The sequence below is a fragment of the Podarcis gaigeae genome (assembly GCF_964106915.1).
Source record: "Podarcis gaigeae genome assembly, chromosome: 8".
Taxonomy (NCBI): Eukaryota; Metazoa; Chordata; class Lepidosauria; order Squamata; family Lacertidae; genus Podarcis; species Podarcis gaigeae.
Genome location: NC_139684.1, coordinates 80,223,572 through 80,247,335, shown reverse-complemented (window position 1 = coordinate 80,247,335; position 23,764 = coordinate 80,223,572). Strand labels below are relative to the sequence as shown.

At 49.5% G+C, this 23,764-nt stretch overlaps 2 protein-coding genes across 33 annotated transcripts in view; one reads left to right on the top strand and one right to left on the bottom strand.

Moving 5' to 3' along the window:
• The window catches only part of CD79A (CD79a molecule), an 86,867-nt gene extending 70,898 nt beyond the window's left edge, over positions 1-15,969 (bottom strand). For both annotated transcript variants that reach the window (XM_083754214.1, XM_083754215.1), the window contains exon 1: positions 15,965-15,969. The gene's annotated coding sequence lies outside the window, so the exon portion shown is untranslated. The remainder of the gene's footprint in view (positions 1-15,964) is intronic.
• ARHGEF1 (Rho guanine nucleotide exchange factor 1) overlaps positions 1-23,764 on the top strand; it is a 70,364-nt gene that overhangs the window by 39,023 nt on the left and 7,577 nt on the right. For 5 of the 31 annotated variants that reach the window (XM_083753628.1, XM_083753632.1, XM_083753639.1 and 2 more), the window contains 17 exons: positions 1,210-1,359; positions 1,494-1,596; positions 2,304-2,315; positions 3,141-3,329; positions 7,232-7,416; positions 8,979-9,125; positions 10,346-10,428; positions 12,274-12,399; positions 13,428-13,542; positions 14,013-14,113; positions 15,164-15,241; positions 16,600-16,672; positions 17,433-17,600; positions 20,905-20,992; positions 21,952-22,053; positions 22,909-22,979; positions 23,128-23,298. In XM_083753628.1, coding sequence (XP_083609754.1) covers positions 1,210-1,359; positions 1,494-1,596; positions 2,304-2,315; positions 3,141-3,329; positions 7,232-7,416; positions 8,979-9,125; positions 10,346-10,428; positions 12,274-12,399; positions 13,428-13,542; positions 14,013-14,113; positions 15,164-15,241; positions 16,600-16,672; positions 17,433-17,600; positions 20,905-20,992; positions 21,952-22,053; positions 22,909-22,979; positions 23,128-23,298 — 1,962 coding nt within the window. The remainder of the gene's footprint in view (positions 1-1,209; positions 1,360-1,493; positions 1,597-2,303; positions 2,316-3,140; positions 3,330-7,231; positions 7,417-8,978; positions 9,126-10,345; positions 10,429-12,273; positions 12,400-13,427; positions 13,543-14,012; positions 14,114-15,163; positions 15,242-16,599; positions 16,673-17,432; positions 17,601-20,904; positions 20,993-21,951; positions 22,054-22,908; positions 22,980-23,127; positions 23,299-23,764) is intronic. The other 26 variants (XM_083753658.1, XM_083753635.1, XM_083753634.1 and 23 more) reach the window with 11 other exon arrangements.

Genomic DNA, 23,764 nt, shown 5'->3' with positions numbered 1-23,764 from the left:
GGCTTTTATCCATTTCCGCAGTCACAGAATTAGTCAGTAGCTGAACTGGGTTCCACACAGCCACAAAAGCAAATTAACCTAAAAAGCCTCTGACTTTTATAAGACATCTGAAGGCAGCCCTGTTTAGGGAAGTTTTTAATGTTTGATGTTTTATCGTGTTTTTAATATTCTGTTGGGAACCACCCAGAGTGGCTGGGGAAATCCAGCCAGATGGGCAGCGTATAAATAAGAATTAATAATAATAATAATAATAATAATAATAATAATAATAATAATAATAAATTCACGGGGGCAGACCATAGCTGTCAACTTTTCCCTTTTCTTGCGAGGAATCCTATTCGGAATAAGGGAGTTTCCCTTTAAAAAAGGGAAACGTTGACAGCTATGGGAGCAGACCCTCATAACCTCTGCATTCAGTGAAGGGTTAAGATTCGACCAAATTCATACATTTAGCGAATAATGCCAGCTATTATTGAGGATTATCGGGGGTGGGCCTTGAAGAAACAAAAAGCTGATAATGGCCTGGTTTGCTTGATCACCCGCAAAACATCAGGCTCTCTGCCCAGTAACATTTGTGGTAGGATAGCTCAGTCGGTAGAGCATAAGACTCTTAACCACAGAGTCATGGGTCTGAGCCCCACATTGGGTGAAAGATTGCAGGGGGTTGGACCAGATGACACTTGTAGGTCCCAACTGTGAGTCAGGCCTTTGACCCGGCCAACGCAGTATCGTCTACACCAGTGTCTCCCAAACTTGGGTCTCCAGCTGTTTTTGGACCACAACTCCCATCATCCCTAGCTAGCAGGACCAGTGGTCAGGGATGATGGGGATTGTAGTCCAAAAACAGCTGAAGACCCAAGTTTGGGGAAACCCTGATTTAAGGTATTTACTGTACCATCCCACTGAAATAGGCTATCACTGGCAGTGGCTCTCAAGGGATTGAACAGGGCACCTTCCGCAAGTCAGATGCCCTCCCACTGAGCTATGGCCCTGGTGCCTTATGGGAAACTACCCAGAGCTTAAATGGCACCCTTGCTTCTCCATCCAGCATCTGAAATGGGGAGAGGTTTGGTATGTGCACAAGCCTTCAGAAGCGGGGGAAGTCCAGGGAGGAGAACCGTGCGTTTAAAGTGGTTGGGGGCGCTATATGCAAGGACTCTGTGTCTTCTAAAGCTTATTCCCCCCCCTGTGTTTTTGTCTCCTTTACAGCAGCTGATAAGGCGCAGGCCTCGGACAGGAAAGGAAAGCTATTGGAGGGAGGCCCAGGGAGGATCAAGGGAAGCTTTTCGGGGTCGGATCCTGCGGGAGTGTCCGTCACTGTTCACCCCCCTCCTGGGGAGGGCAATGACAGAGAGCAGGGTGAGAGATCACCGGGTGAGGCTGAGGGTGGAGGAGCCGGGGGGGGGGAGAGAGCTCTAAAAAGGGGGCAGGCGAAGGTGTTTGGGCCATTCCCACCCCCCTGATGTCTCCTGTCCTCCCTTTGCAATCTCTAGGTGCCGACAGTCAGGCTTCAACCGATGCCTCAGACTCCCCGGTTACAGAACAGCCCCTGGCTGGGGAGCAGCCCCCAGCTGAAGATGGCACAGAAAACGAAAGGTGAGAGCGGGCACCGTTTTGGGAACCTCAAGGGAAGATTTGGGGGAAGGAGAGGAGAGAGATAAGCAATCCCACACCCTCTCCCCTCTTTTGAATGCTTATTTATGTGTGGTTTGGTGGTGCTCTGCCTGAGTACGCAGACAGTTGGTGGCTGTGCTAGTCTAAGGCTGGGGAAAGCTCTGCCCTTCCAGATGACTTGGACTGCAGCAAGAATAATAATAATAATAATAATAATAATAATAATAATAATAATAATAATAATTTATACCCTGGGCATAGCCATACTGCTGGCTCAGGCTGATGGGAGTTGGGGTCCAGCGACATCTGAGAAGCCATGAATTTGCCGATTCCCTGCTCTAGTCTGTTTAATCTGGAGTAAAGATACGGGGGTCTTGCATAAGCACAGAGGGGGAAATCCCATGATATCTCCAGAGTCCTGCTGTCACTTGATTCTTCCCTTCTCAGGGAACAGTATTCCTTCATTCGCTCTCATCCAGGTTCTCTGGTGTTTGTATGTAAAGAGGAGTGTTTCTTGTTTTGTTTTTTAAAAAGACCCTCTTCTCTCATAGCTTCCATTTAAAAAATAAAATAAAATGAGGATTGCGTTCCTTCCCTCTATTTCTCTCTGTCTCTCTTTTCTCTCTCTCTCTGTCTCTCCTTTCAGTGTTAACCAAATCACCCTTCTATATTCTGTTCTTCCCTTCTAGAAGGCGAAAAAGGTTGGTGGCTTCTTCTCACACACACTCCCTCACCCTTTGCATGAATTCCTTCCTCAGGGAACGACACGCGAGCCGAGTTAAGTATGACCTTGTTATCCAAAGCTGCCTGGTTAGAACGGTGGTGCCCCTCTCGCCAAGTCCGTTTCTTGCGAAGCGGGGCGCCGTACGATGTTTGCTTAGGGGTGGCTGGGAGGGGGGCCGATTGGCTCAGTGACCCCTCCCTTGTGGGCACACAGCGGTGAACTTGGGGGTCATTGCAGCAGGTTCTGAGCCCTCTTCCCTGGCCCCAGTAACGCTAGCGGTGTGGGGTGTTGGCCCTCACAAGAAACAGGGTTCCTTTTGAAGTTGTACCTTCTTTGGGGGCTTCCCCTGTTCTCTGAGGCATTGTATCAAGACTTTGCATGGCAGCACGGGGTATTCTGCCTGTGCCCGGAGCGTCTCCCCACTCTCCCCTGTTCTGGTGCATGGATCTCTTACTGGTTCTGGGATTCTCACTTTCCCCCCTTTCTCTTCCCTTGTCTTTCCACTGCCGCATGTGCTGGTGTTTGTTTTCCTTTGCTACCCCACCCAATTGGGTCCTTGCTTGGCTCGTTCACCTATTGGTTGTGACCCTCCGCTGTCTCCTTTCCCACTGGTGTACGGCGCCCTACGCCCTGCCCCGCCGTCTCTCGTGATTGGTCCGTGGCCCTCCGTGTCCCGTGGCTCATTCCACCGCCCTCCTTCCTCTCCAAATTTGGCTCGTCCAACCCAACGGCTCTCCCCCGTCCGCGTCTTTTTGGTGTGTGTCTGTGGCCCCCGGCTCTGCCTTGCCCACCCCCTCGCTAGGCTGTCAGCAAAGCTGGGCCGCTCCGAGAGCCTGCGGGTATACGAACGGAAGCGGTCTCTGCGCGGCTCAGCCAAGGGCAAGCAGCCACGATCGCGGAGCGACGTGGACGTCGAGGCCGCTGCCCGTGCCAATGAGATGGAGGAGAAGCAGTCCCTAGAACAGGCTCGGCAGAAGCAGGGGAGTCGCAAGTAGGTGAAGAGATGCTCCCCCTCTGGAGAGCCCCCCCCCCCAGGAGGGGATGGAAATGGGGCGCCCACACTAGGAACCAGGTTTCAAGCCTTTGCAAACCCCATTCCAGGGTTGGTCTTGTTTACCGCCTGCACTAAATTCTGGGGTGATGGTAGTTTTCTCCCCCGCTAACCAGTGTTGGAAACTCAGGTAGATCAATTCTACCTGAGTTTCCAACAATGGTTAGCGGTGGAGAAAACTACCATCACCCGCCCCGCTAACCATTGTTGGAAACTCAGGTAGAATTAGACAAAATGACAGGAAGGATTCGAAACCTGCGGGACCAGAGATTTACAGAAGATTGGAAGAAGTATATGAATTATTTGAAGAGCAACTGTAATCAACAAATTACGCTAGTAGGACTACACGAAGTTTTGTAAGGAGAAATATACAAAGTGTTACAAAGTAGAAAAAGATAGAGATATTGGTTATGAGTTTGAAATGTAATATGGAAGATAAGAAATGCATACTGAGAGATTAGATTGGAAAATTTCCAGACAGGATTGATGGAAGTCAAAAATTTGAATAAGATGTAAAAGTATGTTTAATTACTGTTGAAAATGATATGTTTTTTAAAAAAAACTAATAAAAAATTATAATAAATAAAATAAAAAGGAAACTCAGGTAGATCAGCTGAATGGCACCCTAAACCTAATTACCGTATTTTTCGTCCCATAGGACGCTCCGTCCCATAGGACGCACCTACTTTTTTGGGGGGGGAAATAAAGGAAAAAATTTTTCCCTTTATTCCCCCCCCAAAACCAGGTCGGGGAACAGTGGGATGGCGGTGCTGCGCCTCCCCGCTGTCCCCCGAGCTTGTGGGGCTGGCCCATGTCTGCCTGGCGCGAGGGGCGCTCTGCTTCAGGGCGCCCCGCGCGTTGGGCGGCAAGCTACAGTCCGCAGCATGGGGAACCCTCTGTTTCAGGGCGCCCCACGCACCCCCCCGGGTGCGCAAGGCTTGCCAACACCAGCGCGGAGCATGCGGCGTCCTCCAAAGGGCGCCCCGTGCTCCACGCTGCCAGCTGCCGCCCGCAAGCCTTGCGCTCTCGGGGGGAGATCCCCCGGGTGCGCAAGGCTGGCCAACACCAGCGCGGAGCACGGGGTGGCCTCCGAAGGGCGCCCCGTGATCCGTGCTGCCAGCTGCCGCCCGCAAGCCTTGCGCTCCCGGGGGGAGATCCCCCGGGTGCGCAAGGCTGGCCAACACCAGCGCGGAGCACGGGGCGGCCTCCGAAGGGCGCCCCGTGCTCCGTGCTGCCAGCTGCCACCCGCAAGCCTTGCGCTCCCGGGGGGAGATCCCCCGGGTGCGCAAGGCTGGCCAACACCAGCGCGGAGCACGGGGCGGCCTCCGAAGGGCGCCCCGTGGTCCGTGCTGCCGGCTGCTGCCCGCAAGCCGTGCGCTCTCGGGGGGAGACCCCCGTGAGCGCAAGGCTTGCGGGCGGCAGCCGGCAGCACGGACCACGGGGCGCCCTTCGGAGGATCTTCGGGAGATCCCCCGGGTGCGCAAGGCTAGCGGACACCTGCGCGAAGCACTGGGCGTCCTCCGGAGGGCGCTCCGTGCTGCAGGCTGCCGCCCGCAAGCCTTGCGCGCCCGCGGGAACTCCCTCTGGGCGTGCAAGGCTTGCGGATAGCTTCCTGGAGCCTGGAGAGCGAGAGACGTCGGTGTGCACTGACGCCTCTCGCTCTCCAGGCTTCAGCGAAAGCCTGCATTCGCCCCATAGGACGCACACACATTTCCCCTTCATTTTTGGAGGGGGAAAAGTGCGTCTTATAGGGCGAAAAATACGGTAACCTTCGCCACATCAGTATGTGTCTATTCGCCAGAGGGTTGGGCTCCTATGATTCTATTTAATCTCGGTTACATCGCTTGACTGTAGCTTACAATTACAGTAGTTTGCTGGTCCCAGTATGCAAGAAGGAGAATTGCACACTGTGGAAATGCAAATGGCGTTAACTGTGGACTAAGGCAGAGGTTTTTAAACTGTGGTCTGTGAGTTCCGTTTGCGGCAAGGCTGCGGCACATTCAGATATATCTGTACTCAGCCTGGCCCTTACTTTCCTCCATGTGATGATGGAGGACTAAGATGCCCAGCCCATGATTCACGCAGCAGCACAAGACCCGTGTCTTTTGCAGCACACGAGTCAGCTGGCTCGATGGAGGCGTCAGTCGCCAACCTGGCGCCCAGAAATCTCCACGTGGTCGCAATTGGACCCGCACCACTAGCAAAACGCAGCTGGCGCCCAGGGAATTTCGAGCACTAACCGCAGGGATGAAGTACTCCAGCTCCACACATGGACTGCTTCAGAAAACAGTAAACTACAGCTGTTTGTCCTTCTCCCTTTGCCACAGTTCCAAGAGGGCAAGAAGTATCTTCATCCTATATCCCCTGCTGTTGAACTAGGGCAGAGGGTATCAATTTTTCTTTTTCTTTTTCTTTTAACTACTTGAAAATTTCTGGGACCACTTAATAAACTTGTTTTTTCGAAAAATCCAAGCACACACAGAACTCATATTTTTATAAGACTTCTTCATCAATACCAGCTTCACACTTGAAACCAGTTCTTTATTGTGGTCTCTAGGCTAGGCTGCTAGGAAAGCCCCCTTTAACTGTGGTGTTTTTTTTAATTAATTAATTGGCTACGCCAGTGCTGTGCCATATTATGAAAATCATAGGCCACTTTGTTGGTCTGTTCAGTAGTAGATCAAAATGGCCTCTGTTTCCATTGTTGGGGAAAGAATTACTCAAGCACAGAGACAAATGGAGAGATTCTCAACTTTTCCACAATATTTCTGTGGGCCATCTGCGCAGAGCTTGTGGATCACCCATCACCCACACTTTAAGAACCTCTGAGCGAGGGAGGATGTAGACTTTGAAACTGCCACTCTAGCCAGCTATGTCTTCTGCCCAGGAGGACCAAAATAGTTCTATTCTCCCGAATAATCCACACTTTCTTTTTCAAGCTTCCCATGGGAAATTGTAAACTATAACTGGTTTTTACAGCTGTAATTTAACCAGAAACTACCACTTCCCAACTCGTGCTTACGAGAGGTAAATACAGTTCTGTCTGGAGAGATTTGATTTAACCAACATAACTAACAGCCACTGGTGGAGACTACTTCTAACTTTAAAAAAAGAAACAAACAAATTTTGGCAACACAACAAACAAAACATTTGGTCCCTTCCAGCTCTACAATTGTATGATTCCATGTTTTGTAGCAAATTCTCTTGCTAGTTTGCCCAGTGATAAAATGCCAAAAGAATAAAGAAGCATTTGGTGAATTGAAGGTGTCTATGGAAAATAGGGACACGGGTGGCACTGTGGGTAAAACCTCAGTGCCTAGGACTTGCCGATCGTATGGTCGGCAGTTCGAATCCCCGCGGCGGGGTGAGTTCCCATCGTTCGGTCCCAGCTCCTGCCCACCTAGCAGTTCGAAAGCACTCTTAAGTGCAAGTAGATAAATAGGGACCGCTATATAGCGGGAAGGTAAACGGCGTTTCCGTGTGCTGCGCTGGTGCTGGCTCGCCAGCTGCAGCTTTGTCACGCTGGCCACGTGACCCGGAAGTGTCTCCGGACAGCGCCGGCTCCTGGCCTCTTGAGCGAGATGAGTGCGCAACCCTAGAGTCGGACACGACTGGCCCATACGGACAGGGGTACCTTTACCTTTTACCTTTATGGAAAATATTAATAGCAATTCCTTGGGCTGGTGGTTTTATTTAATTTTGTATTCCGCTTTTCCAGCAGCAATGTTGAGCTACAAGTTGCCAGAGTGCTTTGGGATGGGCCCGGGACAATGCTTAACTTGTTTCTCTGTTTTTGCGTCGGCCTGCCCTCACTTTCTGTGTCTTCCTCTCTCTCTCTGCAGTCTGGAGCCGGGAGGGGCTGGGGGAGGGGAGCCCCCGCCGTCCTTTCTGCATCCCCAGTCTGAGGAGACTGAGCCGCGTGTTTCGGAACTGGAGCTGGACCCGCCCAACTGGCGGGAGCTCGTCCCCAACGACACCCTCCTCAGGCTGAAGAAAAGCGAAGTGAAGCGGCAAGAGGTCATCAATGGTACGCAGCTCGCTCTCACCCCTGGGTTTCCCACTTCAGAACAGCATCAGTTGGGGCTGGGAAAACAGACAAGCCAAGGGAAGATGGGAGCAGGGTGGAACTGAGCCCAAAGCAAAACATTGGGGGTTGGACTAGATCACCCTTGGGGTGTCTTGCAGCGCCACAATTCTATGAGTCTAAGAGTGATATACCGTATTTTTCACTCTATAAGACACACTTTTACCCTCCTAAAAAGTAAGGGGAAATGTGTGTGCGTCTTATGGAGCAAATGCAGGCTGCGCAGCTATCCCAGAAGCCAGAACAGCAAGAGGGATTGCTGCGCAGCGATCCCTCTTGCTGTTCTGGCTTCTGGGATTCAGAATTTTTTCCCCCTTGTTTTCCTCCAAAAACTGGGTGTGTCTTATGGTCTAGTGCGTCTTATAGAGCGAAAAATACGGTACGCTTTTCTTTAGCTACGATGGGGAATTCTCCCTATGAGGAAAGGTTGCCACTTAATATGCACTTCCAGTCCAATTTCAGTTATGCCACATAACTTTAAAAACAGTTGCTTACTCACTCAGTTGTTAGCGTTCAGCCCCGGGGTCTTTATAGACGTTGTTCTGCAGTTTTGTGATGGGTGTTAACTGTAAATTTTTTCTGCACTAGGCTTTGCCTTAACGGATTTGCTGTTTTAGTTGTAAGCTGCGCCGTTCCTTGTGGGTGGAGGGCGGGATGCAGATATTTTGAATAACTGACTTGTCCCTGTTGCAGCAGGACTAGAAACTTGCTTTATTCCTTTCAAAAGAAATGATAAGTGTGACACACACACCCCATCGACACCAGTGTGGTACTTGCAACCCCTGTTTGCTTTTCTTTGACATGCCTCCCGTTTATCTCTCATGCGCATTAATATCTAAATTGTAATAATAATAACAATAGTAATAATAATAATTTATTTATTTATTCCCCAGCCACTCTGGGCGGCTTCCAACAAAGTATTAAAATACAGTAGTCTGTTAAACATTAAAAGCTTCCCCAAAGTGGGCTGCCTTCAGATGTCTTCTAAAAGTCTGGTAGTTGTTTATCTCTTTGACATCTGCCAGGAGGGCGTTCCACAGGGCGGGCGCCACTACCGAGAAGGCCCTCTGCCTGGTTCCCTGTAACTTGGCTTCTCGCAGCGAGGGAACCGCCAGAAGGCCCTCGGCGCTAGACCTCAGTGTCCAAGCAGAATAGACCCTACAGCATGGATGGGGAACCTCAGGCCTGGGGGGGATCAAATATGGCCCTCAAGGCATCTCTGTCTGGCCCCTGGGAATCTCCCTAGGCCACGCCCCCTCCTCAAGTGCTTTTGCCTTGCTGGAATATGCCCTCGAATACTGTGATCCTTGGATGAAGGGCGGTGTGTTAATTAAAATGAAATAAAAAGGCTGACTTGCTTGGGCAAAGGCTAGAAAGAGGTTTGCGTGAGAGTGAAAACTGCTTTATATTCGTTATTCTGCCCAAGGTTGGAAAGGTTTCCCCACACACCTGCGCTGCAGGGAGAGGACACCTGTCCTGACATTCCTCTGCCTTTTCTCCCGCAGAGCTGTTCATCACCGAACATGCCCACCTGCGCATGTTACGGGTGCTGCTGGAGGTCTTCTACCAACCTCTGCTGGCTGAGGAGCACTTCATTTACAAGGAGCTGGCCAACATCTTCCCCAGCTTGGAGGACTTGATCGATGAACACAGTGAGTGCATGGGAGAGGAAGTGGGGTGTGGAATGAAGAGGCACAGCCGAGGCAATCTACCAGAAACACACACACAGGCCAGGTTTATTTTCCTGCAATAGCTGCAGTCAGTGGCGTAGCGTGGGTTGTCAGCACCTGGGGCAAGACAAGTAATTTGCGCCCCCTAACCCATGGATTTGCACCCCCTAACCCTAACCCTAACCCCCAGGTGTTGCGCCCGGTGCGGCCGGCCCCCCCTGCACCCCCCACGCTACGCCACTGGCTGCAGTTCCTTGGCTATGTGTTTCTTTCTTTTTAAAATGCTTTTTATTAAGTTTTCATTTCAAATACACCACCAACAACAAAATACACAAATATTTCAAATCTTTTTACATCTGTCTTGCTTTACGCTCCGTAGAGCAGTTGACTTCCCTCCTTACCTTCCACAGGTTTTCTTATTCCAATCCCTAATCCACAGTTCCTTAATAATAACGAAACCATGACGTCAGTCCTGCTAACGTCTTCAAATTTCTACAGTTCTCACTTATATAGACCATAAATTTACTCCATTCTTTTTGGTACTTTGTTTCCTCCTGACTACGATTCCTATGGGTCAGTTTTGCTAATTCCGCGTACTCCCTCACAGTTGGTATCTCATGTGTTTTCCATTTTGGGGCTATCAAAACTCTGGCAGCTGTCGTAGCATACATATATAATCTTTTGTCCATCTTCTTAATATCCTCTCCTATCAAACCTAGCAATAGTCTTCAGGCTTTTGGGGGGATGTATATTTAAGCATCTTTTTTAATTCATTATAGATCAATTCCCAAAACTCTTTCATTTTATCACATGTCCACCACATGTGGTAAAAATCACCATCCTTTTCTTTACATTTCCAACAGATTTTACTGCTTGTCCTATACATTTTTGCTAGTTTGACAGGTGTTAGATACCAGCGATAGACCATTTTCATTACATTCTCTTTTAAAGTAGAGCTTGCAGTTCCTTGGCTATGTGTTTCAATCGTGAGCACCCACATACCGTGGAACAAGGAACAAGGCCCAGGCGAGTGGAGAAGGGTCTTTGAGCCTGCAGGGACGTCCAGCTTGTGCTGGTTCCTTCAGCGTATGAACTGGTGCACACTCAGTAAATGAGAATTTCCTTGAGGAGAGGAGGTCGTTGCACTGTTTTTTTTTTTTCATAACCAGTGTCTCTCTGTGTGTGTCTTTTTCTCTTCTCAGAGGTGTTTCTGGAGAGCTTGAAGAAGCTGAGGGAGGAAAACAATTCCCTTGTTTCTGAAATTGGGAACACTCTGCTGGCTCGGGTAAGGGGCCAGCTTGGACCAGTATTTTGAGGGACGGAGGGCAGCGTTGCGGGGGGGGGGGCGGGATCGTCCTAAGAAATTAAAAGGCTTTGGAGCAGGGATCAAAAGTTCAGGCAGGGCCGTGGTCCATGGATGAGGAGTGGAACAGACTGAAGCATGTCGGCTGAGGGAATAATGAAGAGCATGAGGTCAGATCAGAGCTTCGTTTTGATGAAATGGGATGCTTGCCGCCTAAGGAGCTGATGTAGCGTATTGGGTACGAGCTATGTAAGCTCAAAGCTCTCCTCCGGTTCAGCAAGATGGTGTGGTTGTTAGAGTAGTCAAGATCAGGGAGATTGGGGTACAAATCCCCAATCTGTCAGGGAGCTCCCTGGGTGATCTTGGGCCAATCAGTCACCCTCAAAGGGTTGTTGTGAGGATAAAATGGGGAGGAGGAGGAGAATTACTGTATTTTTCGCCCTATAGGATGCACTTTTTCCCCTCCAAAAATGAAGGGGAAATGTGTGTGCGTCCTATGGGGCGAATGCAGGCTTTCACTGAAGCCTGGAGAGCGAGAGGGGTCGGTGCGCATCAACCCCTCTTGCTCTCCAGGCTTCAGGAAGCTATCCGCAAGCTTTGGGAGCCCGCAGGAGTTCCCTCCGGGCTCCCAAGGCTTGCGGACAGCAGCCTGCAGCCCAAAACCTGCGGAGCGCAGCGGAGCGCGCCACGGGCTTCGGGCAACTCTCCGCAACTGGGGGGGGGGGAATAATTTTTTTTCTTTATTCCCCCCCCCAAAAAAAACCCCACTAGGTGCACCCTATGGCTCCTGGGGCTTCTTGGAGGAAAGGTGGGAGGCATATGCAACCCATCAATCAATCAATCAATCAATCAATCAATCAATCCATGAATGCCCTATTTGACCTTAATCAAGGCACAGGTTATGCTCTGTGGCCAGACATATATCTTACGATCTACCATTTCATTTTGCTGTCATTTTTCTACTGCTTCTATTAATACATCTGTTTTGATTAGGATTGATGGGTTGTTCTTATTGTTAACCTGAGCTCACTCTGTTACTTTTTTAAAAAAATTCTGTTACATTTGCAATAAAAATACGCATTTTGAAAAAAATAATGAATCAATAGATAAGGCTTGAGCTGTCTCCATCCCACTCTATGATACTCAAAGCGTAGCCCGTGAGCCGGCAGGTGGAGCATAAAAATATTGCAAGGGGTGGGGCCGTAAGGTCTTTAAAAAAATAAAATTAGAACTAAAGAACATCTCAAACAGCTCCTAAATGATCCCTGTGGAATCTTTGCCCTCTTGCCCATGTGTGAAATATATCTTATTATGTCTCTGTTACTGTACGTATCTCGGTTTCTCTCTTCTGGGGGAAAATACTGGAGGCAGGGAAGGAATGGTTTCTAATAGATGTGGGGAACCTTTGTCCGCCCAGAGGTAGGAGAACTACAGCTCCAAACACCCCTGGCTATTGGCCATGATTGCTAGGGCTGATGGGAGTTGTAGTTCAGCTACATCTGGAGGGACAAAGCTTCTCGACTCATGGTTTAAACTGTACAGTGAAGGCAAAGGCTGGGAATGGGGCCTGTCAGAAAGAGCTTTTCCCCCTGAGATCCCCAGAGGTGTTGGGGGGGGGGGCAGGATAGCAACTCATCATTTAATGGCCACGCAGGTGAATCAGCCCAGGTACATCACAGTGATTCTTGAGTAGCCAAAAATGATATGAAGAGGCAACCTTGGGGGGCAAGGCAGAGGTTATCTTGGCTATCAGAAAGGGACCGAAGGTTTGCAAGATCCCTCTATGTGATCAACTCGCCAACCTTCTCCCCCCCCCCCCATCCCCAGTTTGATGGTCCTGAAGGAGCCTGGTTCCAGAAGATCTCGGCCCGTTTCTGCAGCCGCCAGTCGTTTGCTCTGGAGCAGCTGAAAGCCAAGCAGAAGAAGGAGCCGCGTTTCAACCAGTTCATCCAGGTAATCGCTGCTGGAGACTGGGTGTAGCTCAGTCAGTAGAGCACGAGACTCTTAATGTCAGGGTCGTGGGTTTGAGCACACGTGGGGCAAAAAGTGCCTCCATTGCAGCGGGTTAGACTAGATGACTCTCATGGTCCCTTCCGACTCTGCAATTCTGTGATTCTATGAAATCGCCTCTCCTTCTACGGTAGGGCCATGTACCTTTCCGGTGAAAAAATTTGGCATAGGCTGTACAGTTCGGCATCCCAAGAAACCTTTTATGTTGCACAAAAATCATGAATTAAGTTTCCAGTTCTTAAAGGCTGTGAGGTAATTCTGAGGCACTTCTCTTTTTAGTGTAAATTCCGTAGCTCCATGAGACTTAAGCATACACAGAATAAATTTTCGTAAAGCATGTGCCCAGTTAAAAATTATCTTGGGTAACTTTATTTGGCTTTTTGTGGATGAGTTTTTTTTAATAAAAGAAACCTAGCAGGCCTGGTTAAGGGTGGTATTCAATGCTAGGCCCAGTGGGTCTACTCTAAGTAGAACTTGGTTGAAGACAGCCCTAGGTTCCTACTCCCTTTCTCCCAGTGAAATATTTCCCTGTTAGAGTCAGGTGATATTCTTTCATTAATCAAAAGTATATGCCATTAAGAAGGGGGAAAAGTTGTGGTTTTTGCAAACACTGAGCTTGGATACCGATCCAAAAAAACAACCCCGGGGAGGCTTTTCCCACTGTACCTCCTCCAGTTACCCAGACTCTGTGAGCAACCACACTGTGAGAGCCAGCGTGGTGTAGTGGTTAAGAGCGGTAGACTCGTAATCTGGGGAACCGGGTTCGCTTCCCTGCTCCTCCACATGCAGTTGCTGGGTGACCTTGGGCTAGTCACACTCCTCTGAAGTCTCTCAGCCCCACTCACCTCGAGTGTTTGTTGTGGGGGAGGAAGGGAAAGGAGAATGTTAGCCGCTTTGAGACTCCTTCGGGTAGTGATAAAGCGGGATATCAAATCCAAACTCCTCTTCTTCTTTCCCTCTCATCCCGGCAGGAAGCAGAAAGTCAGCCTCGTTGCCGGCGGTTGCAACTGAAGGACATCATCCCCATCGAGATGCAGAGGCTTACCAAATATCCGCTGCTCCTTCACAACATTGCCAAATGCACAGGTGAGCAGAGGTGGGGTAGGATGGAGGTCGCTGTGGCTTGAGCAGGAGAGGTGAGACAATTGCACAGGGACAGCTAAGCCAAGGGCGGAACAGACGACATACTGTACATTTAAAGTGCTGAGATAGCCGCTTTAAATATGCATGGCTTCCCCCAAAGAATTCTGGGAGCTGTGGTTTTGTTAGGAGTTGGGGTTCAGAGTTCTTGGTAGGCCCTCTGTCCTCCTCCCAAAGCTACGATTCCCTGAGTTCCCTATGAAGAGGGATTGGTTGTTAAAGCCACTCTGGGAGATTGTCTGAGTCTTGATTTTGCTGTGGTGAGGAAGGGACTCACAGTATTTTCCTCCCTCCTGGGGGAAAAACCAACCCTGAATCTAGATCTGAACTGAATTCTAGATAGGGAAACACTGGGGCTGTATTTAACGGGGTGCCTTTTGAAAAATCACTTCCACCTTTTTTGATCTGTGCTGCAGAGGAGGCCGAGGAACGGGAGAAAGTCCAGAAGGCGGCCAACTGCTGTCGGCAGATCCTCAACCACGTCAATCAGGAGGTGCGCGACATGGAGAACTTGCTGGTAAGTCTTCTTCTTCTTCTTCTTCTTGCTGCCTGACAGCATCATGCCTCAAGGGCCGCCTCTCCCCATACGAACCAATCAGAACCTTGCGATTGTCACCCAAGGTCCTTTCCTGTACGCCAACACTAGAACAGGCCTTTTCAGCGGTGGCCACCTCCTTTTGTGGAGTGTGCTCTCCCCAGGGAAGCTCACCTGGTGCCATCATTTCTTAAATTTAGGCACCAATCAGAACGTTTGTTTTCGCCCAGTCCTTCGGCTTTTATTTATCTGTGGGACGTTTTCATCCTGTCTTTAAAAATACCTGAATGAGTTTTAGAGTTCTCTTATGTTTTCCTTTATGCTGGTTTTAAGGCATGTGTTATTATTTATTTATTGTTTATTATAATAATTTTTATTGGTATTTACACATTTTCCAACATATCATTCTTTCAAACATCATTTCAAAATCTTTGGCTATCACAGCCCTTCAGCCTCAACTGATGGTTTTCTAAAATCGTTTCTAATTATGCATTTTGCTACTATAGTTATTGCTTCAAATTCAAATCTTAATAACTATTCTTAATTCTTTTCACAATAATTTATATATTACTCCTTACAAAACTTCTTTTAACCCTACAAGTGATATCAGTTGGTTACAGTTGTCGAAAACTTCTTCCATTCCTTTAGGAAAGTCTGGTGCTGCTGGTTCCAAATTTTCCCTGTTAATCTCACCATCTCAGCATGGTTCATCAATTTCTCTTGCCACTTTCTTTAGTTGGCATTTCTTCTTACTTCCATCTTTAGGGCAAACAATATCCTTGCTGCAGTTATTGCATATAAAAACTTTTTTTTATCATTCATATGAATTTCTGTACCCACAATAAATTGGGTATTTATTGTCGGCATGTCACTTTGAGTTAGCTTTTTTTTTTTTAAGTGACTAATAAGTTTGATAAATGAATAAATACCTCTCTGTTGGGCAGTTGCTCTTTCTAATCCTCCCTTGCCCCACCCTCTCTCTCTCTCTCTCTCTCTCTCTCTCTCTCTGTGTGTCCTCTCTGCGTTTTTCAGAAACTGAAAGATTATCAGCGTCGCCTGGACCTCTCCAACCTGAAGCAAAGTACTGATCCACTGCTTAGTGACTTTAGGGTGAGTTTCTGGCCTAGTATTTCCTCCCTGGTTGCAGACTGGGGAGTCGGGAACTTGTGAGCACCCAAATATTCTCCATCATCCCTGACTTTGGACCCTGCTGGTTGGGGCTGATGGGAGTTGTAGTCTAGCAACATCTGGAGGGCCACCTTTTTAGTGGGGTGGGGTATGGGGTGAGGAGCAAATTCTCTAACAAAATTTCCACCTGTTTCCTCGAGGGAGCCTGCCCCCTTTTAAAGAACTTCGCAGTAGGTAGCATGTCTCTCCATGCTTAGGCTGCACCTGTAATAATAATAATTATTATTATTATTATTATTATTATTATTATTATTATTATTTATACCCCGCCCGTCTGGCTGAGTTTCCCCAGCCACTCTGGGCGGCTCCCAATCAAGTGTTAAAAACAATACAGCATTAAATATTTAAAAATTCCCTGAACAGGGCTGCCTTCAGATGTCTTTTGAAGATAGGATAGCTGCTTATTTCCTTCACATCTGAAGGGAGGGTGTTCCACAGGGCGGGCGCCACTGCTGAGAAGGCCCTCTGTCTGGTTCCCTGTAAACTCACTTCTCGCAATGAGGGAACCGCCAGAAGGCTCTTGGCGCTGGATCTCAGTGTCTGGGCTGAATGATGGGGGTGGAGACGCTCCTTCAGGTATACTGGACCGAGGCTGTTTAGGGCTTTAAAGGCCAGCACCCAACACTTTGAATTGTGCTCGGAAACGTACTCGGAGCCAATGCAGATCTCTCAGGACTGGTGTTATGTGGTCTCAGTGGCCACTCCCAGTCACCAGTCTAGCTGTCGCATTCTGGATTAATTGCAGTTTTCGGGTCACCTTCAAAGGTAGCCCCACGTAGAGCGCATTGCAGTAGTCCAAACGGGAGATAACTAGAGCATGCACCACTCTGGCGAGACAGTCTATGGGCAGGTAGGGTCTCATCCTGCGTACCAGATGGAGCTGGTAAACAGCTGCCTTGGACACAGAATTGACCTGCGCCTCCATGGACAGCTGTGAGTCCAAAATGACTCCCAGGCTGCACACCTGGTCATTCAGGGGTTTCAGCCCTGTTGAGTTTCTGCCCGTCACATGGCTGCTATCAAGGGGCAAGTGGCCTCTCTCTTGAAATCTTTAAGGCTGCTCTGAGCAACTGGTCTGGTGCTCTCAATTTACGTAATGAGGTTTGTAAAATTATAAGAGTGTTTCTTTGATTTGGAGTGAAAAGTGTGGTCTTCCATGAGCTCTGGTTTCCCCAGGGCCTCAGGTTTTATCTCCACGCTCCTGCTTCTTAATGCAACTTTTTGTGTGTGAAATGATAGCGTATGCAAAACTTCAGGCTGTAACCAGCTCTTTCCCACAGAACGACATCACCAAGAAAAACCTTGTCTACGAGGGACCTCTGACTTGGCGTATCACCAAGGATAAATCAGTAGGTAAGTTGAGCTCAGGCTCACTCATCCTTGGGAGCCTTCTTCGGCTTAAACTCTGGGACAGGGCTTTGATTCAAGAACTTCTTCTTGATGCCAGGGGCAGCATGCTGACACAATTGAAATAAGATTTGAGGGGATTTATTTATTTAAATCCTTCTCATCCCACTCTTCAGCCCCAAAAATGATTTGAATGGGACCCCTACAGGTCTTGCCTGTAGGCATGGCACGAGAGGAAAAGGGATTGGTAGGGAGGAGGAAAAAAGAAAGCTCAGGCACCGTTACAGAGTTCTTGCACTGACCAGCTGGAATGGCATTATTTCAAGGAGAGGAGGAGCGGGTTTCCTTCACTGAAGAACAATCCCCACCCTGGGGCTGACCTTGTGGGCAATTTCCCCACCAGTCTTGCTGAATAATGGGCTTGCTGTCCTCCAAGCAATTGTTTTATTTACGTATTGTTACAATTCTTCACTTGAATGCTGGGAGACTAGTGGGGAGGTCAGCCCAAGGGAACTGCGCTTGGTAGGCCTTTCAGCCTTGCATGGGCCCTGGGGCCCCTATGCAACCTTGTTGACGATGACTACGTTTGAGATTTGTGGGTGTGGCTTCTGAGTCGAAGGGGTGGGGCTTTCAATGGCTCCACCCCCTCAGAGCTCCCCTTTCTATAAGCTCAGCTTTGGTGGGGGGGGGGGGGCTGGGTTTCCCAGCAAGGCTCAGAAGCGTACGTCAGACCTTTGACCTTCTCTCTCTTACCCCCCCCCCAAAGATGTCCACGTTCTCCTGCTGGACGACATCTTGGTGCTTCTGCAGAAGCAGGAGGAGCGCTTGGTCCTCAAGTGCCACAGCCGCACCATCAACCCAACCCCTGACGGGAAGCAGATGTTGAGCCCCATCATCAGGCTCAATTCGGCCATGACACGCGAAGTGGCCACAGGTGGGTGCTGTGGTGGTGGGTGGGTGAGGCGGAAGCACCTCCACTTTGAGTGAGAGTGAGGAAAATTCTCAGATTGATTCACACCCTGGCCAGCACTTTCTTGATCTCCTGCCCTCAGGCAGAAGATATAGAAGCATGATTAGTCGCACCAACAGGGTAAAGAACAGCTTCTATCCGTGGGCTGTTAGGCTCCTGAATGAAATGATAACAACAGGGCAACTGACTTTCGGGTTTGGTGAGAGTGCGAATTAAGAAATTTTTACTGAGAGAGCTGAGTGGGGGGTGCTCGTGTAATCTTACCGTATACAAGTTGTACAAGTCACAATAAAGTATTTCAAAAATTTCAATAAAAAAATCAACATTAGAACCAGAGGTGTAGTGGTCTGGGGTTACAGTGGGGTCAAAGATACCTTACTATTTCTGCAGCCGGGTTCCCATCTCCAGTATCTTAGAGCTGCCCGGCTAGCGTGAAAGGGGTAGCTTTTTAGCCACTGAGAAGAATTATTCTCATCCTTCATGCTGATTGTAACCAGTCGGAGTGAAAGGGAGGCGACTCTGCCGCCGAGGACAGAGGAGCAACGCTGAGGCATTTGCTTGCTTTTTATTTATTTTTTATTGAATTTACATACCGCCCTATATCTGGGGGGTCTCATGGCGGTTCCTAGAATAAAATCAAGATAGAAAACCACAAAATATCTAATAAAAATAAAAACAACAACCCAATAGCCCCCCCCCAACCACCACCACAGAAAACTCATTTTAAAAAGGGCATAGGAGTTGTTGTTCTGTATGCTTCAAAGCTAAGCATTTAGGGACACGGGGAACACAAGGGGCTTCTCAGGCTGAAGAGAATGGTATTCAAGTTCTTTTACATGCAATGGAACTTCAAGGAAGGCACAGCTTAGGTCCCTCGGAAGATACTAGAGCTCTCCAGGTCTTTTGCACAGAAAATAGTAGATCTGGCTCAAAGGCAATACGTGGAGATCTGCAATGATAGCTGCAATGGTTCCATTATTGTTATTATTATTATTATTAAATTGTAAAATTATTGTATAATACTAGAAGCAGTCATTGCAGGGTTTTTAAGCAGAGGTTGGACGGCCACCTGTCATGGATGCTTTGGTTGAGATTCCTGCATTGCAGGGGGTTGGGCTAGATGACCGTTGGGGGTCCCTTCCAACTCTACAATTCTGTGACTCTATGACTGTATAGTATTGAAGGGGGTGTGGCTATGAGGGGAAATGGCTGTGAGGGGGGAACCCTGTGCTACTGATTGGAACCGAAGCAGCAAAGTTAAGTCACACAGCACTAGATTAAGAATGTGGGTGTCGTTGTCCCCCCCAGGAAGCTTTTAAGTGGAGGAGGAATATGGTTTGGTGGTAGAGCATGTGCTTTGCATTTGGGGAGACCCCAGGCTGGCTCTCTTTGGTGAATGAAGGAACTCCAGGAACAAGATTGTGGGCACCTACAAGGCCTAGCAGGCTTTTCTTAGGCCGGGATAGTTTCCTGGCAGCGAGGAAACTTTGTATGACGATTACGTTTCTTTGGTTGTGGAAGAAAAGGAAACCTTGAAACAGAACAGGCAGTATGAGCTAAATTAAAAAACCCAAACCTTGCAGCAGCTATTAATAGTTTAGCGTAAGGCTCAGGGCCATTCTCGTCTCCTATGCTGTTTTTAAATAAAAGATTGGGACGGTAGCCATAAACAGCCTAGATCCTGCCTGTTACCTTGAATAATCTAAAATTCTGCTGCAAGCACAGCTCTGACTGCAGACGGTCTCTGTATTCTTGGCCGTGCATCATCCGCACCCAGGCAGCATTAATTCTGTGCCAGGAATGCGGAATTCTGCAACCTGCACAAACTTAAATGCAGGTCGGGCAGTTTTTTTCCCTTCTTAATTTGGTGTGAATTGACAGCATTCCTCTCTATTCCTGATACACTGGGACACAAGATATGCTGCTGGTGCTGTGGGCAAGGTAGCCCACACAGGCTCAGGCTAAGGGGTTTGGGGGAATCATGCAACCAGAAGATGCAAAAATGGTATAAAAAACAACAGACAAGCTCCTTGAGTCCTTAGGAAAGTTGCCACATCCTACTGATCAGAGGCCCTCACCTCCCACTGCACTGACTTCCTGCCTGCACATAGAGGCAGCCAATGAACTCATGGCAACAAGAACACGCCCCTGCCACACACCCTGCTCACACACAATAGGATGCCACAGAACCTCCAGTGCCAGTGGCAGTGCCAACAAAAACCTTACTGGTGCCAGTCCCCAGGGATCTCTCCAGGCCTCTCTGCCTTGCCCTCAGCACTCTCCCTAAACCAGCCTTTCTCAACCCGTGGGTCCCCATATGTTGTTGAACTACAACTCCCATCACCCCTAGCTAGAACTCGGGGATGATGGGAGTTGTAGTCCAACAACATATGGGGACCCGCAGGTTGAGAACCGCTGCCTTAGGCCATGGGGAGGCAAACTAAGGCTCGGGGGCCGGATCCGGCCCAATCACCTTCTCAATCCGGCCCGCGGACGGTCTGGGAATCAGCGTGTTTTTACATGAGTAGAATGTGTGCTTTTATTTGAAATGCATCTCTGGGTTATTTGCGGGGCATAGGAATTCGTTCGTTATTATTTTTTCCAAAATATAGTCCAGCCCCCCACAAGGTCTGAGGGACAGTGGACCGGCCCCCTGCTGAAGAAGTTTGCTGACCCCTGCCCTAGACCATGCCCATCACCGGCCCTGCTTCACCCATAGAAACATAGCATTGGAAAGGGACCTCAAGGGTTTTCTAGTCCAACCCCCTGCAATGTAGCAGTCTTTTGCCCAACGTGGGGCTCAAACCCACAACCCTTGTGCTGTACCAGCTGAGTGCGTCTGCCTTAAAATGTTACAGGTAGGTAGCCTTGTTGGTCTGCTGTAGTCAAAACAAAATTAAAAAATTCCTTCCAGTAGCACCTTAGAGACCAACTAAGATATCTGAAGAAGTGTGCTTGCACATGAAAGCTCATACCAATAACTAACTTAGTTGGTCTCTAAGGGGCTACTGGAAGGGATTTTTTTATTTTGCCTTAAAATGTTTCTGCCTGACTGGAGAGAAAGTGTGTAGCCTACTGTACAAAGGTAGCATTTACACTCATCCCGTTTCACCTCTGGCCCTGCCCACCCCTGGCATGCGGCCCCCCAGAAGGTTGGCTGGAAACGTCCTATCGGGCAAACCTCGACTGGGCACTGGGTGCAAGTTCTGAGATAGGTCCTCCTCCTCTTTTTTGATTCTGAACCTGCCGTTTCCTTCTTTCCTCTTAGATATCAAGGCTTTCTACGTGATTTTCAGCTGGGAGGACGGAGCTCAGATCTATGAGCTGGTTGCGCAGACGGTGTTGGAAAGGAAAAAGTAAGAAACGGAGGAGGCGAGATTGAGATGCTGCTGGCTGGGGGGGGGGAAGGTGGGCATTCACCGCTGGAGTACCAAATGGGTTGGTCCAGCCATCACCTCAGCTTGATGCCCTCCAGGTTTTGGCTTGCTGGCTGATGGGAGTTGTAGCCCAAAGCATCTAGAAGGCACCAGTTTGGGGAAGGCTGGGTTTAGTCTGTGAGCTGGAGTGGGTGGCAGAAACAGAGGGGTGGTAGTTTTGGAGGTGAGGGTGGTTCAGTTTTCTCAGCTTCGATCCAAGGTCAATTTTCAAAATATGACTTTGCCTAGCACCAAGGGACGCGGGTGACGCTGTGGGTTAAACCACAGAGCCTAGGTCTTGCCGATCAGAAGGTCGGCAGTTCGAATCCCCGCGACGGGGTGAGCTCCTGTTGCTCGGTCCCTTCTCCTGCCAACCTAGCAGTTCGAAAGCACATCAAAGTGCCAGTAGATAAATAGGTACCGCTCCAGCGGGAAGGTAAACAGCATTTCCGTGTGCTGTTCTGGTTCACCAGAAGCAGCTTAGTCATGCTGGCCACATGACCCGGAAGCTGTACGCCGGCTCCCTTGGCCAATAAAACGAGATGAGCGCTGCAACCCCAGAGTCGTCCACGACTGGATCTAATGGTCAGGGGTCCCTTTACCTTTACCTAAGGTCTTTAAGCTTATTATTATTATTATTAATTGAATTTGTATACCACACTATACTCACAGATGCCATTCCTTAATTTGTGCTGGGGCTCCTCCCTGGGCTTATAGTGGTGGGTGTCTCTGAGCATGTTCCAAGTGCCTCCGCCATAAGCAGTACATTTGGCATTTAAGGGGCCAGGCTTCCAGATTTGGAGATTCCAGGCCAGCGTGAGCCCCAGCACCTCTAACTGTTGTCAAATCAACCAGTCAGTTTTTGTTTTACCCGATTCCCTTCTTTTGTTCTTTTCTAGCTGGTGCAGTATGATCAGCGACACGGCCGGCTCTCTGAAGGTCCCCATTAAACCACGGCTTTCAGTGCCAAACAGTCGGTCTTCGCCACACAGCCCCAGCTTGTAAGCCTGGAGTTCCTGGGGAAGGAAAATGTCTAAACCTTTCTCGTACCAAAGGCCATGTGGGGCATTTTGTGGGGCCTGCTTGCCAGAAGCAAGTGGGGCAAAGTCAGAGGCAAAAATGAGGAGGGTAGCAGACGGGACGTTTTCTTTTGTGCGTTCCAGCCATGCAAAACCCAGGAGTTTTTGCAAACATAACCTCCACGCAGCGTCTCTCCATGAGAGGCAATATCACAGTTCAAAGAAAGGTCCCATCCGGGCAGAAGAATTTTAGGGAGGGGGCCGAAGGAGAAGACTGAGAGGAGGAGGAGGTGTCAGAAACTGAAGAGGTAACAGGGTTTAGTGAGCAGGGAGAGCCTGTGGCAGAGACAAGTGCAGAATCAGAAGCTGAAGCAGAAGAGGAGGGAGGCAGAGAGGAGTCCAGCTGGGGAAGAGGCAGAGGTGTCTCCCCCTCCTGCTGCAACTAGCTCCCCTCGCTGCTGGTCTCCCAGGAGCAGAAGAAGTATGAAGCGGGAGGAGCAAAGACAGGCATGCTGGGACAGTCTCAGATTGCTTGGGAAGGACCGGGGGGGGGGAGGGCGGGGGCGGAGGAGCCTTTGGCAGCTCCTCATAGGGGCAAGACCCACCAAGAAGAGTTGCTGTGCTCATGAGGCCTGGCTCCTCTGACCAGGCCTTGTTTCTTCTTATAAAGAGTTAACTTCACTTACTCAGTGTGATTTATTGCTGGCTGGCTCCCTGACACTGGAAGGGCTGTCTCGTGGGGTGTGCGGGGGGAAGGAAGGATCCAGCCTGCCAGTGCAACCCATTTCCCCACCGCCGGCATAGATCTGCACTCACAACTTCTTCTTTTTCCCTCAGCAGCTACTCAGAGGGGTTGCTGGGCGGGGCGGAGAACGGCAGCTCCCACAAGGAGACCCTGCATTCGGAGGGTGAGTTTGCGGCCAGGCGGTTTGGAAGGCAGTAGGAGGAGCTGGAGCGGGCAAAGCAAGAGTTCTGGGTTCTTACCGAGCTCAGAGCCAGGGGAATCCAGGGGCTCTTTGAGAGCAGGGGTCCGATTGGTCTTTTGGTACTCTGAAGCAGAGCGAGAGAAGGACGGGATGCTGGAAGGGGCTGAATTCGAGGGGCGCAGCCCTGTGAGCGGACCGAAGCTGGGCAAGGCAACGGAGGAGATCTTGGACGACATGCTGAACTTGCACAAGCACCGGCCCGTAGGCCAGGGGGCCCTGTCATCCGCCGCACAGGACAGAAGTATGTAACGCTACTCCTTCGGAACTCCCTGCCTTTTGATGGTAGGCAGGCAGGCACCTTCAACTCTGCATTTTCCAGGGTCTGCTTAAGAACATTTACGCATAGGCAAGCCTATCTAGGGGGTGCAGGTGGCACTGTGGGTTAAACCACAGAGCCTAGGACTTGCCAATCAGAAGGTTAGCAGCTCGAATCCCTGCGACGGGGTGAGCTCCTGTTGCTCAGTCCCTGCTCCTGCCAACCTAGCAATTCGAAAGCACGCAGTGCAAGTAGATAAATAAGTGCCGCTCCGGCGGGAAGGTAAACGGCGTTTCTGTGCACTGCTCTGGTTCGCCAGAAGCGGCTTTGTCATGCTGGCCACATCACCCAGAAGCTGTACGCTGGCTTCCTCGGACAATAAAGCGAGATGAGCGCCACAACCCCAGAGTCGTCTGTGACTGGACCTAAATGGTATGGGGTCCCTTTACCT